The 15572-nt window shown below is 47.8% G+C and overlaps 1 protein-coding gene across 1 annotated transcript in view; it reads left to right on the top strand.

The window, feature by feature from the left end:
- Positions 1 to 304: 304 nt before the first annotated feature.
- Positions 305 to 15572, top strand: part of LOC144820062 (uncharacterized) — a 226705-nt gene continuing 211437 nt past the window's right edge. The window contains 1 exon segment of the mRNA XM_078677717.1: positions 305 to 394. Within this exon segment, the coding sequence (XP_078533843.1) occupies positions 305 to 394 (90 nt within the window).

The raw sequence follows: 15572 nt of genomic DNA, 5'->3' as shown, positions 1-15572 counted from the left end.
GTCATGCTCAGTTTGCTATTTTTGTGCTGGTTGTAAATGATGCATTATTAATACTTAAGAACATGTTTATATATAAATAATTAAAGATTAATTTCACTTTTAAGCTTGTTGCTTCTTGTACCACGTCAATTTCTATCCTGTTATCCCCACATGGTTTTGTTTGTCATTTTACTTTCTTCTCCAATCTATTGCCTCAACCTCTAACTCAATCATCCTGTTTGTTGCCTTGTTCCCGCAGGCACCTCACATCTTTAGGACTCACAGGATCCCTGGAGCACCGCAGGCGTGAAGACGCTCTTCCACCATGGGGAACTACTGCATGACTGTGGTCAATGAGACTCCATACACCTTCAGCTTCGGTTTTGGCTATCTCGGCAGTCAGTGGGTTATTCAGGTGAGTTTGGCTGTAATGTACTAAGACGTTTTCCTGTAGACACAGAATGGGTAAACCCATTGATGAATCAGACCCTATATCCCTGGCATGTGATAGTGCTTTCCAAAAATACGCATAACATATCCTGGAGGCTCACAGTTGTGGCCTTGGCAGAAATCTCATTCAATTGTATGAGAGGACTTGTGATTTCACTCTCTGCTCCATCATACAATGTTCTTCAAATCAAATCAAATCAAAGATAGCTTTATTCAGTATTTGTAGAAAAAAACCATAAAAGCACATCAGATATAAAAACACTACATCCATATCATACATTAAGCACATTATTACTATAAGATTCCTGGTATTAAAAATATTTCAAAGGTTCGGTAAAACATGTAAAAAGACAATTCTTAAGACAGTTAAAAAGGTTAAAAAGGTTAAGCAAAAGGGACCTAGGTTGTTTGAAATGTACTATGGAGTGTAATAAGGTACAGTATAATACAAACATACAAACAATTTATTAACATTAAACCATCGTCCCTCTGCATCTTACTGCGTATTTCAAAAATGTAATGGCTGCGTGTATGGTAAGTTCATCTTGCAATAGATAAAGTCTAATCAAGGCTGGTTTACATTGCCTCAATCCCCACATCTTAAGAATGGGTAGCAGATAGCGCTTTCTACCCCACTCATAATATTTGCAAAAGAAAATGCAATGAATGTTTGACTGGGTTGATATGTCGTCACAAGGACATTTAATTAGGGAAGCAGACCAGTCATTTGTGGCGGGGAAAGATATCAGCCTATAAAAACAATCTGTTCTCATCCGTGTCAATAGCATTCTGTAATAGCTAGAGAATGCCGGGTCCAGGTAAGGATGTAAGCCCGGCCCATGAGAAATGAGACGGTGGGAGATGACCGTAGATTTGTTACCATCCGTAAACCACCGCCTGTCTTCTAATAGCGTGAGACAGATTTCCTTTAGAACTTTCTTGGGCATTTGCGTGCAAGTACTTGGTATACAAATCTGGATAGCCAATAGAATATAGAAATTTTTTGACATAGGAAAGCCAGGTGAACTTACTAGCAGCTGATTGATTCATGCAGTCTTGAATAACTTCCCTACTAAAAGCTGTGTCCTTTGAAGACCATATCTTGTGCCACAACATGACTGGGGTTATCTTTATAATGTCTGTGATGTGGACTCGATCTAATTCTTTGTGACATATGGTCGTGGAGACAGATCTTGGGACTGCAAGCAGAAACCTAAAAAAAGCGTTTTCCACTATTTGAATTTGTGTGCAGTCGGCCGTCCCCCATATACCTGCACCGTATGTTGCGGTTGAGACGCACTTCGCTGCATAGATCTTAAGCAGAGAGTCGACTGGTTTCCCACCCAGTCTCTTGGCGAATTGTTTTAGTGCGCCTATGGTGCGGGTGAAAGCCAGGCTGCGAGTGGTGATGGCTGTGGACCATGTTCCCCTATTGTTAAAAGTAATGCCTAAGTATGAGAATGTTTTTGTCAAGCCTATCTTTGTTTCATTCACGAAGGTTTTGCAGTCAGTTTTAGAGTTATTTGTTGAGGTACAACACATGGTGAAAGTTTTACCCACGTTGATCTTCAACCCTCTAATACTCATGAAGGTTGAAAAGCCAGTTAGAGCCTTCTGAAGGCCTATCTGAGTTCGTGACATGATAACGGCGTCATCGGCATATAAAAGTAATGGTACCGATTCGCCGTTGATTTTAGGATAATCAACTTCCAAATTTGTTAAAAAATCTGCTACTTCGTTTATATATAGATTAAAAAGAAAAGGGGCAAGAATACAGCCCTGCCGTACGCCCTTTTCTATAGGAAACTTTTTAGTTCGTTCTCCATTTTTGCCATATCGTACCGTGGCTCCTGCATCTCTATAGAGTTCCTTAATGAAGTTCAAAACATGTGAATTTATCCCCATCTTAGTCAGGGTGTTCCATAACAGATTGTTATCTAAGCAGTCAAAAGCCGAGCTTAGATCGACAAACGTCAAAAACAGGTTCCCTTTTTTGACAGTCATGTATTTATTCATAATCAGTGTCAGATTTAGGCCCTGCTCGACTGTGCCCAGGCCGCTCTTGAAACCGTATTGGAGTTTAGAAAGAATCTCTTTACGTTTGGCCCAGGTTTGCAGTTTTATCAATAATACCTTGCCTGCTACCTTCATCAGGGAATCAAGGAGTGAAATGGGTCTGTAAGATTTTGGGTCCTGCCTATCACTTTTTTTATAGATAGGGATTACAATGGCTTCGTGCCATGTGGCAGGAAAACCTGTTTGACTATAAGTATTCAGTACGTTTGTCAAAAGTGGGGCCCAGAGTTCTAGGTTTTCTTTGAATATGTCAATGGGTATTCCATCTGGCCCTGGGGCTTTTGAGTTGGCACTCTCTCAAATGGCTTGCTCAACCTCTAATGGAGAGAAAGCAATATTCAAGGGAAAGGAGCTCGTGGTGGTTGGTACTTCAGACTGTAGTGGTATATCAGAAAGTTGCGAAGTCACGTGACAATTTGACGTCGCTAGATCACCGTTTTTTTTATACAGAGCCGTGAAGTAACTAACCCATACGTCTTCGGGCATGGCAATCTCCAGGGAGTCGGTCTTATTCTCCACAAAGAAAGGGGCATTGACTTCTCTCCAAAAAGAGATGTTGTCCCTAAGGGCACTGGCCTTGATTAGGGCCTACCAAGCTAAGGTTTTGAGTTCATTCTTCCTATATTGTATTGTCTTTTTTATAGAATGATCTTGCAGCTCTAACTAGGCTGGTATCTTTCGGTAAGATCTTTATTGCCTGTAAAAGAGCTTTATGGGCATTAGTGCAGGCCGAATCAAACCATCCGGCTAATCTGGATTTCTCTCCGACTTTTTGTTTCCTCGTTAATTTATCAATTATAGTGGCAACAATCTTATCATATGCCACTCTAATCAAATAGGGGTTAGGATTTTGCTCTAAGCATGTTATAAAGTGCTCTCGATTTTTGCTGATAACCTCTTCTAGGAATTGTTTGGGGTCGACCATGGCCCATTTAATAGCAAAGCCGTTTTTTCTAGACAGGGAGATGTTATGACGATATAGTCTTTCATATGTACTAGTTTCATGGCTGTCAGGACTGCCTGCAACAAGGCTGACGCCTATTGGGAAATGGTCACTCATGGCTAGTTCTTCAATTTTAAACCCTTTTACGATGCCCTGGTTATTATTGGACATCAACACAAAATCTATCACGGTACCTGCCCCTCGGCCGTGAAATGTAGGTTGGAATGCGACCATAGGCGCGCTCAGTTCATTGGCGTATCCTAGATCCCAGTCATGAATAAGTTGGTTGAATAAGTTTCCAAATACAGTGTGTTCGAAATGCGTGCAAGGTTCCCCTTTTAAATTTGTTATACCGCAAATTTTTGAATCACCGTGGGGGCATAAATGGCAATTAAAGTCTCCAACTATAAGGATACAATCAGTTTCCCCTACTCCTTTTTTTAGGATAGAGGTCCGCTCGCTTATAAGTACTTTAGCGTCCTCTTTCTTGACGTTATTGTATAGATTGATCAAAAGAGTACACCGCCCTTTCCCTTTTAACAAAAAGGCCTGCAGGGATTTGCACTCTCTGTTTTTGAACCCCTCTATTTCATATGTCTTCACTGCCAAATTAGCCAGGTTGGAAATATTCGTGCACAGGCCTCCGGATCCTCTGCCTCGATTTCCCTGAGTGGCGGGGGTATAAAAGGTACTAAAGCCCTGTACATGAGTCGCCTCTCGGTCCCAACACTCCTGTAGACATATTATATCATATTTATCTACAAAGGCTAAGAAGGTTTGGTCCTTGGATTTGTTGGAGAGACCTGCGATGTTCCACGATGTTAATGTCAGGCTGGCTCTCCTCTTGATCTGAAATGGACCATCTTTCAATTGAGATGAGCTCGTGGTGGTAGGTGCATTTTGCCATGACTTGTCCAGATTATCGATGATTATGTTATCACAGAACAATGTGTCAGTATACTCATTGATGTCAATGGTGGGGAGACCCTCCACAGTTGGATCTATGGCTAAATGTTAAGGGGGTAGCTGGGTCTGAGATGCTGATGTTTGACTCGGAATGGTGGTAATGTTTGTCAATGTGGAGCTAGTATAGAAGGGAGTCTGGTTATTATTATGAGAGTAGTGTACTAAGTCTGGGGCCAAGAAAGCGGGAGAGATACTAGGTGCCTGGTAAGCCCCTTGTGTATACACTGTTGGTCAATCGACCATTTCTAAACAGTCGTATCTATTTTTTGTAGGGGATCCTCCCCATCCTTCCAGGTTAAAGTGTTCTCTTCTGGGGAACCAAGATCGTGGTTCACAGTCTCTGGACCAGTTTCTGTTTCTGTGTCTATTCCAATGGCTCACCTGGTTCCAAGACCAGTCTGGGCCCTCTTCCCAGTTCGGAGGTTCTCCATAATCATATAGATTCGAGGGTGGGTAAAAGAAGGACAGGCGATGTGTGTCAATCCCACCCTTCTTATCCAGAGCAGGCCAGGAGCAAATATAGTCAACCGTGGAAGGATCATCGAAATTGACTATAATGCAATCGCCCTGTATGCTTTTTTTGGATTCTCCAATCCATTGTACTCTACGTACCGTAGAGATTCAGCTAGTGTTTGCTGATTGAAGAGGTCTGTTCTGGCTCAACCACTGCAGAACCTTATTACGAAGGGACAAGGGACGTTCGTCTATGTTTTCCGACAGCTCTGGGACCCCAGTAAGGATGACAGTATATGGGGTCGCCTCAGGTGGCAAGTGTGTCGGACGCCTGGCCCTCCCTCCCTTTCTCCCTGCACCCAATGGTTTCGGGGCCAGCCCCTTCGGAGGAATAGGTGATGTCACTTTCGGCTTGGCAACCTGAGTTGGACCTTTGGATAAACCCGTGGATGCCTGAGGGGTCTGTAAAGCGTGGTTTGATTTTGCCATCCCATCTCCTGTAATAATTTGTGATGTATCCTGTGCAGGTGTCTGCTGCCTGTTTACAGTTTGTGGGGTTGGTATAGGTTTTACTCGAGTGTCGGGTTGTGCTGGTTGAGCTAATGTACTGATAGCATTAGTTTCCCCCCCCCGTAGTGAGCGGGCCTAGTGATTTCTGAAAAAACGGTGGAGTATTCAATTTTGCTAATTGTTTCTCGATGTTCATGAGACTTTTTTCAACTGGATGTAGATACCGTTTAAAGAGTTCCCCCACACTCTTTAAAAGCAATTGGTTATTATCTGTGCATGAGTTACATGTGTTGCATATTCCCCCCGTTGCCCCCATACCAGTTAAATTCTCGACTGCTCCAGTGGTGTTAAATAGGGGGTTGTTGTTGTCATTTGTGGAGCTTTGAAGAGAAGGATTTGGAGCAATTTTTTGAATGTTCTTAGGGGGTATAGGTATATTAGAAATGGAAGTATTCTTTTTCCCCCCAGCCCTTTTTGCAATCACTCCCTCCCTTTTACCCTTAGCGTTTTTAGTTGGGGTTTCTGCATGGGAGTGTATCAGATGTAGATCGGGGTTTTTTTCCAAGTCTTCACTTGATTGCGAATCAAGAGACGACTGGGTAGCAGAGAGATCCACTACACTAGGAACCGTATGTATCTCTACAGTAGTTTCTGGTGGAAGTAGTAAGGGGGTAATCGGCCCCTGGTGGATGGGGATTTGGGCAGAAGCAAGGAACCCCATGGAAGATCTTCTAGCTATTTCCAATTCATGGGATACTCGACGCTCGAGCAGAACTATACTCTGGTCTATCACCTCGTTAGTCCGGGTGATAAAGAATTCTAAAGGGCCTGTTACCTGTGCAGTGCTTAACGCAGTTTTGCTTCTGGTGCCTCTATTCATGATTAGACAGAATCTGCTATAGTTTAGTGATATGATATTAAGGATAAGAGGATGCACCAATTAGATAACAATACATAAAGAAAGTCAATACATATACGCTGACAGGGAGTCCGGAATAATAAAAATGCAAGGGACGTGGCCCAGTCCAGTCTTACCCGGTCTTTAATGGGCTTAAACGGGCCCGGCCTTGGCCCGGGCTTCGCCCGGCGTCTCGCGAGACGGGGGTGATGCTGTATTTGAGCGCCTCCTGGCGCGTAAAGCTCGCGGTGTGCGCCGCTTGGAATGCTGGGGCTTGTGGTCTCTGGACCCTCCAACGCTCCACTCGGCAGCCAGACGTCGTGATGGAAGAGGCGTCAGGCGGCGGGAGGCGGGCGGGCAGAGCCCCGGGCAGGAGTCGGCAGGATGCACGAGAAAAAGTAAGAGTACAGCAAATGAGAGTCAAAGCAGAGTTCCCCCCCTCGACCGGGGTGATGCTGTATTTGAGCGCCTCCTGGCGCGCAAAGCTCGCGGTGTGCGCCGCTTGGAATGCTCGGGCTTGTGGTCTCTGGACCCTCCCACGCTCCACATGGCAGCCAGACGTCGTGATGGAAGAGGCGTCAGGTGGCGGGAGGCGGGCGGGCAGAGCCCCGGGCAGGAGTCGGCAGGATGCACGAGAAACAGTAAGGGTACAGCAAATGAGAGTCAAAGCAGAGTTCTTTTCCTGCAGACTTCAACTCCTCCTCCTTTTCTGAAGGATTAGAAGGGCTGTGCTACATTTTTTTAGCCGTGGAGTACTGTGGAGGTCCCAAGTCTATGACTCTGTGAAAGTGTGGATATTGAACACAATTGTCAGGTGTTAACTTACTCTTGAATTTTTAATGAGAGAATATTCTTTTTAGTCGCAAATTCAGAATCAGAGAGTTTGGGACTAGAAAAATGTGTTGTACCTCTGGCGCTAGGGCGTATCTTACCCTTATCTTAAATAAAAGCTTGTCCCTTCAATTTACAAAACAAGATTCCTTCCCTCGCAGTCCATGTAGATTTTTGTCCCTGATTTGGCATTACAAGATTGCTTACCATCCTTCCATATCCCAGGACCTTCATCTGCCCAGGATACAGTATGCTTGTTTTGTGGGAAAAGGCAGACAAAATGGTGAATAATTTATCCAATCCGGCTGGACCCAGGCCATGTAGGTTATCAATGAGGCTAAAGTGCAATGGCCTTCAGACTCAGATGTGCCCTCCTCATTCCCTACCTGGGTCTCACCCGTCTCCCCAGCTACTGGCATGGAAGCTTGGCTGAGGTTGTTGTTGCTCCCTGATGGCCAATGCTTTTCAAGGCAATAATCATGTCATGGTAAGCGGTGTGGCGTGATTCATTTATGAATCCTTGGAGTATCAACCACATAAGGAAGCCACCTTCATTGACTGAGACGCCTCGCAGTACTCGAGGATGAAGCTATGAGTTCAACCACCACTTAGTCAACCTCTGCACTACTGCTGTGAGCCGTGAGATATACCCTCAGCTCCCGAGGACCAATCAGGGGCTGAGAGGGATGCAGCACTACAAGAGACCTAGAGAAAGTGCCCAGCCAACTCTCCGGGGCCTGTAGTACTCAAAGTCAACCCTTGTGATGGATTCCCAGGAGTCTTTGGCACCACAGGGACCAGACTAAGCATGGGCTGAAAATTCGTTCCGCTCGCGGAATTTGCGGATTTTCTGCGAATCTCGCGAAATCGCGATAAAATCCGCTAATCAGCGGGGACAAATTTTCAGCCAAGCACTTACAGGGTTACAGCAGTAGGTGCAAAAGTTGAAGCTAATTTTTTGTAACCTTTTTACAAAAGGGTTACAAAGAAATTAACTTCAACTTGGGCACCTGCTGCTGTTAGCCTGTAAGTGCTTCCTGGCGCCTCGTTGCCTACTTGCAACTATTCTCTGACCCTGCTCTGACCCTTGAAGCAGGGTCAGAGAATAGTTACAAGTAGGCAATGAGGCGCCTGTCACGAAAATTAAACCTCAACAGGAAGCACTGACAGATATAAAAACAAGCATTTTGCAATGCAATAGGTCTCGCATTAGGAAAGTTTGAGCTATTGGTCTTGTAAATGACACTTTTTTTTAATTTATGTGTTGGTTTTGAAAATAGCTAAATTAATAGCTTTGTCATTCACAATGCCAATAGTTATAACTTTCGCAAATGTGACACCTATAGCATTTGTAATGCAACATGTTTTGTATTGATATTACAAATTACAATGGCTTTTAATTTTTTTAAATAATTAATACTTAAAAAAAAGTGATTTTAATTTATAATGGCAATAGCTTAAACTTTTGTAAATAACTTTTGTGAAGATTATGTTCAGGGTATCCAAGAACAGAAGTGAAATATTAACATCTTTTTGTGACATTTGTTTGAAACATTGAGAGAACATATTTGAACCAGTTGTTGTTGAATGGTTGTGCAGATTGAGGCTGGGGTGGCGCTCAGTGGTGCAGTGGTGGTGCTGAGTGGTGCTGTGGCGATGCTGAGTGATGCTGTGTTGGTGCTGAGTGATGCTGTGGTAGTGCTGAGTGGTGCTGTGGTGATGCTGAGTGATTATGTGGTGGTGCTGAGTGATGCTGTGGTGTTGCTGAGTGATGCTGTGGTGGCGCTGAGTGGTACTGTGGTGGTGCTGATTGGTGCTGTGGTGGTGCTGAGTGATGATGTGGTGGCGCTGAGTGATGCTGTGGTGGCGCTGAGTGATGCTGCTGTGGTGCTGAGTGGTGCTGTGGTGGTGCTGAGTGATAATGTGGTGGTGCTGAGTGATAATGTGGTGGTGCTGAGTGATGCTGGGGTAGCGCTGAGTGATGATGTGGTGATGCAGAGGGCAGAAAGGCACAAAAAGCAGTCTAACAAAGGGCAGAAGGGCAGAAGGGCAGAAAACAAGGGGAAAACGAGTCTAACAGAGGGCAGAAGGGCACAAAAAAACAGTCTAACAGAGGACAGAAGGGCAGAAAAACAAGGGAAAAACAAGTCTAACGGGGCAGAAAGGCACAAAAGCGAGTATAACAGAGGGCAGAAGGGCACAAAAAACGAGTCTAACAGAGGGCAGAAGGGCACAAAAATAAGGGAATAACAGAGGACAGAAGGGCACAAAAACGAGTATAAAAGAGGGCAGAAGGGCAGAAAAACAAGGGAAAAACGAGTCTAACAGAAGGCAGAAGGGCAGAAAAACAAGGGAAAAACGAGTCTAACAGAGGGCAGAAGGGCACAAAAAACGAGTCTAACAGGGGGCAGAATGAATCCCGCCCTGCGTGTTTGTCCACGAAGATGTCACCTTTTTGTGCAATACCTCTACTCAACTGGAGTACTTTCTACTGTCTAATCAGTAAGTGCTCCCTCGTTGGCTAAATGTATAGGGGCAGATTTACAATAACTGGCGCATCCCCAGGAATGCGCCAATTATTTTGCGCCGCAGCTCCGCCACCCATGGTGCACCACATTTACAATGCGTCACACCATGTGGCAAAAATGGCACAGATGGGTCACGCATCTGTACCGTAAAAGCATTGCTGGAGCTGCGTTGCGCTTGCGACGCAGCTCCAGCAATGCTCTGGGGGGCCCTATCTCCCCAATGCTGCATCAAGCCTTGCCTCAAGCAGGCGCAGGGTTTTGACGCAGCATTGGCCTAAAAGTGACTGAGTAAAATCTTGTAGATTTCACTCAGCCACTTTTAGGAGGCGTTCCTGCGCAGGAATGCCCTCCCCTGCGCCGGACCGCCTCCTGATGGCGCAGGGCTTTACAACGTGACGCATCTATCAGATGCGTCACGTTGTTAATACCCAGCACCATGGCCCATCTTTTGTGCTGCCGCTGCGTCACAAAAGGTCTCGCTAGAGGGTGGCAGTGGTGAACCAGAGGGTGGCAGTGATGAACCAGAGGGTGGCAGTGATGAACCAGAGGGTGGCAGGGGTGAACCAGAGTGTGACAGTGCTGAACCAGAGGGTGGCAGTGCTGAACCAGATGGTGGCAGGGGTGAACCAGAGAGTGGCAGTGATGAACCAGATGGTGGCAGGGGTGAACCACAGGGTGGCAGTGGTGAACCAGAGGGTGGCATGGGTGAACCAGAGGGTGGCAGTGGTAACCAGAGAGTGGCAGTGGTGAACCAGAGGGTGGCAGTGCTGAACCCGAGGGTGACAGTGGTTAACCAGAGGGTGGCAGTGATGAACCAGAGGTGCTGTGATGAACCAGAGGGTGGCAGTGGTGAACCAGAGGGTGGCAGTGGTGAACCAGAGGGTGACAGTGCTGTACCAGAGGGTGGCAGGGGTGAACCAGAGGGTGGCAGTGCTGAACCAGAGGGTGACAGTGGTTAACCAGAGTGTGGCAGTGGTGAACCAGAGGTGCTGTGATGAACCAGAGGGTGGCAGTCATGAACCAGAGGGTGGCAGTGGTGAACCAGATGGTGACAGTGCTGAACCAGAGGGTGGGATGGGTGAACCAGAGAGTGGCAGTGCAGAACCAGAGGGTGGCAGTGGTGAACCAGAGGGTGGCAGGGGTGAACCAGAGGGTGGCAAGGGCGAACCAGAGGGTGGAAGTGGTGAACCAGAGGGTTGCAGTGATTAACCAGAGGTTGCAGTGGTGAACCAGAGGGTGCTGTGCCCATACACGACCGCATGGGTAACTTCGCCATGCAAGCTGCCCGCGAACAAGCAAAAAGCCCAGCGAACACGCAAAAACCCAGCGAACACGCAGAAAAATAAAAATCCGCAAATTCGCGGATTTTGTGGATTGTGAATTCGATTTCGAGAGAATTCGCAGAACGCGAATTCGCAAATTTCGCCCATACTTAGACCAGACACAACAGAAAGTTCACTATATTGACTAGGACTTCATTTTCAAAGGGTACAGTCTCACTCCTGAAGTTTGGTATGGAGTAAAATCTCAAATACAGTGCTAATAAACAACATACAATAAATTAAATTTGTATTGTGTACTAATATTTTCATGAAGTATAGAACTTTTATGTATTTAAGGTCAAGAGTGCCGCAGTTAATCAACCAATCCATGATCTCAGAGTCACTGACTTCCTCTAGTGGTAGAGACTCCTCTGCCCGGCTCATAATATAAAAGGTGACACGTGTGCATTCAGTGGCTGGTGCATCTTAGGGTGGTTGAGTCTGCTTCATTTTATAAAGTTCAACTGCCCTCCAGTCATGATGTTGTATCCCTGCTTTCCCTCCTATTGTCCTTTCTTAGTGTCCTGTTCTCTGCTGCTCAGCCTGTCTCTATTATGTCATTCTTTTTTTTTTTTTTGGTCAACTCTGTTTATTGGCATTTTTTTTTTTTAAAAAGGAAACAATTCAACATTGCAGTAGGTGCGCAATTGCAGATAGCCATGAGGCATTATAACATTACCCACAAGTAGTATGTACGATAACCTTGGGCGCCTGAAAATGTGCGCAGCATAAAGAAGTCAATGCGCCCTAGTCTTGTGTAAAAGTGACAAATCATATATGCATATGACAATGGCAAAAGGTAATTTGTAACAAAACAGAAACAATAAACTGCGCCACTGTCACATAGGTACATTGTTAATCATCCCAATGCCCAACCCCGGTGCCTGCCCCCCTCCTCCCTCCCCTACCCAGCTCCTTAGCCTACGCGTCTCAATTGTGCTGCTTTCCCTACGTATTTTCATGTTGTGCACCAATCTACGTGTCAGATGCGTTGTCCGCTTCATGCCCACCCACCGCTCGCTGTGCCTGACTAGTCTCCTGTCCCCCTACGCTTGCGGCGTTGTCTGCTGTCTGTAAAGCTGAGAGCATGCGTTCCCATTGTTCTGCCATGGGTTCCCTGCGGAGCCCCACTTTTTCTTCCCTCCGTATGATAGTCCACTCCGCTCGGGCCCATGACTATAGGGACAGAACCCATGCCCACACACCTGGTGCAGTGCTCGCCTTCCATCTTCTAGTGAGGAGGTGTGTTGCTGTTACCATCCCCAAGTCTAAGAAGCCGGATGATGCCTTGTCCTTAGGTGAGCGCCTAAAGTGATGCAAAAGCTATTCAGGCCAGTCGCACGGGATGGTGCGGCCTGTGCACCGTGCAAGCAAATCACTAACGTCCCTCCAGTAAGTGCCAAGTCCGGGGCAGTGTCACAAAAGATGAAGATCTGCGTTCACCGCACGACACCTAGGGCAGGAAGCGTCTGTCCTTTGAAAGTACCTAAGGTACATGGATTTCAATTTAGAGAGAGAACAGCTAGCCTGTGGGTCTGATTAGCAGGCCCACAGCCAGGGAAAGTCGTAAACCAGTGAAGCAAAAAGCAAAAATCTGGGGTGACCATAGGATTGCAGACCCTACTCTCCTACAGGTAACGCAACCGACTCCAGGAAGATAACCAGCGTGTGCGCAGGGCCCGTACCTCTAGCTCTGTAGAGGTCCCCGTAGTATCCTGTCATCGCCTGATGGATCTCGCGCTGCGTGTATACCACTGTTCCTTCCCCCACACGAATTGCTCCGATCGGGATATTACGCTCTGCTTTCCGCATCATCCAGGCCAGTAGGTGTCCAGCTCTATCCACCTTGGCATGCGTCTTGGTGGTGTGGGCTTCATAGTTGTTATACCTCAGACGTTCGATGAGAACCGCATGTCGATGAGTTTGCTCGCAAGTCTGCCAGTCGCCTCCCCTTCCCTTTCATATCTTAGGAGCTCAGACTCTATGCGGGTCAAAGAGGTTAACACTTGTGCGCGGATGTTCCATGTTGCACCTATGCAATGCCCGCGTATAGTCGCCTTATGGGCATCCCATTCCACCATTGGGTCGCTTGCGGAATCCTCGTTCTCTTCAAAGTAAGCCAGTATGGCCGTACCCAGCGAGGACCTAAACTCGGCATACTCCAACTCTGCAGCCGCCAATTGGGTACCGGAGGTCGGTCTGCCTACCAGCTAAGCTGGAACCAAAGGGGGTTGTGATCCGAGTGTGTTCTGCCTAGGTACTCCGACTTAGTCAGAAGTGGAAGCATGGACTGGGAGCCCACTATTTGGTCCAGGCGGACTGGAGGTCGTGCACTGATGAGTAATATGAGTATGTTTTGTCTGAAGGGTGCTGCGCGTGCCAGAGATCGTGTATGTCCCAGTGCGATAACCAGTCCCACAGAGCCAGCGCTGTCGATGTCGCTGTCGTTGCGCGTAGGGGTGGGAAGGAGCAGTCCAAATGCGTGTCAATTACCATGTTGAAGTCTCCGCCCAGTAGCCAAGGGAGGCCCATATACCGCTGGAGGACATGATTTAAGGACAACAGGAAGGCAGGCTGGTACATGTTGGGGGCGTAAATGGAACCTAGCAATATCTCCTGCCCATTGAGCCTCCCCCTTGCAAAGGAGTTCCTTCCCTCTGGGTCTATTTGGGTGTCAGTACATATAAATGGGACGCCCGCTCCTACCCAGATCAAGGTGCCACGCGCGTGCGCTGAGTAAGTCATACCATGTACCTGCCCTCTCCTGCGCCTACGGAGACGGTCCAATTCCACTTGGGACATTTGGGTCTCCAGCAGGAGCGCTATCCCCACCCTGTGCCACTGCATGTAGGCGAAGACAGAATATCGGCGCGACGGTCATGATGTTGGTGCACGCCATAGTCTGAGTTGCAGTGTAGTCACTCTGGGGGTCAGGCGGGGTGTTTTGCTGGGCCAGGGGATGGGCTTCCGGGCGGGGTTAATAAGTGTTGCTTCTGAAACATGTGAACCAGAACAAATGATTTAACTTTATGGGCGAGTTCCCAACGGGGCATGCGTTCAAATATGTGGTGTATCTACCTCTTAGTGTAACGTGTCCGCAACTCAGGGGAATGCAGTGGAGCGCGCAGCCAGCTGTTACCTCAGGGCGCTCCTTGACCTAGGGCCCTTAGGTCTGCTGTGAGACATTTGAGGACAACTAAGCAGTGTGATGCCCCGGACTGGGGCGGGCCGTCCGCGGAAAGCCCCCCGCGCGTGCCTGGCACCCAACCTCCCACAAACAAGAGCACGGTGGCGCGTCCGCATCTTGTCATCAGTGCCTAATACCTGGTCTGCGCAAGGTGCAAGAGCTAGCTCACAATACTTAACAGCGCGCCGTGGCAGGCACATTAAGGATACAGCTAACAGTATGCTGCATATAAAGAGGCACAGGGTCAGACTGATTTGCACATAGCCTTGCCTGAACTGGGGTGGCAGAGTGGGCTAAAGAACGGTGATGGATTAAACCCAGATCTTTTGACTGGGTGTGAGTGTTTGATTGATTCAGATGCTCCGTCCACCACCACCCCCTTTTGTACTGCATATAGAGAGTCCATCAGTCTATCTCAGGGTCATCACTGGTCACACTATAAAGTCAGCTGTCTGGGGTGTCATCAGGCAGGGTAGTGTCCTCCGACATCACAGTGGAAGGCGAGGACGATCCGCTTGCGTTGGCGTCACTCTGCGGCATGGAGCATTCTCCACCCCAGCGTCTCAACCGCCTCAAGTGCTTCCTGTCATTCTTGTCGTATTTTCTCTGAGCTGGGTGCAGCTTGTCCCGGGCCTGCAGCCCGCTGGGTCCCCCACTTCCTCTGCCGCCTTCTGGAATGCTGTTTGCGCCAACCGCCCTCTTCCGGGCCCACTGGCAGTGCTCCCGACCACTGTCCTGTCTCTTCCAGCCAGTCCCAGACTTCCGATGGACCCTCAAAAAAGTGAGTGCCCCCCTTGGTGACCACCCGCAGTAAGGAGGGGAACAACAGCGAGTACGGTAGCTCCAGTTCCCGTAACTGTTTCTTCACTCCCAATTACGAGCCGCGTCTCTTCTGGACTGTGGCTGTGTAATCCAGGAAGAAGATTACATGGCTGTTGCCCCCTTTGAGGTCACTCATCTTCCAAGTCTCGCGAAGTACTGCGTCCCAGTCCCGATAGTTGAGGAGTCTGAAAAGGAACGGACGAGGCCGGGCACCGGGTCTCTGTGCTTGTGCTGGCACTCTGTGCACCCTCTCCACCACAAAGTGCGGGGATAGTGTTTCAATAGGCAGGAACGTCCGCAGCCAGGTCTCCATGTAGTGCTCGGGGTCACTCCCTTCTTCCTCCTCCGGCAGGCCGACCACCCGGACATTGTTGCGTCGAGAACGCCCTTCTGCATCCTCTGCCCTGTCCTCCAATGCGTGGACTCTGTCGATCAGGTCTTGTATTGCTAGGCATGGCTGTGCACTACAGGTTGGATTTCTTGGACCATTTGGCGCTGCGCGGTGACTGACTCCGATAGTTTGCGATGGTCCGCATGAAGCAGCGTGAAGCCAGATGTGACTTTGTCTATTCATGCTTCCAGGGAGGTCTTGGTTTGAGCTAGGTTA

Source organism: Lissotriton helveticus, chromosome 2_1 (genome assembly GCF_964261635.1).
Source record: "Lissotriton helveticus chromosome 2_1, aLisHel1.1, whole genome shotgun sequence".
NCBI lineage: Eukaryota > Metazoa > Chordata > Amphibia > Caudata > Salamandridae > Lissotriton > Lissotriton helveticus.
This window is presented reverse-complemented; position numbering and strand designations above follow the sequence as displayed.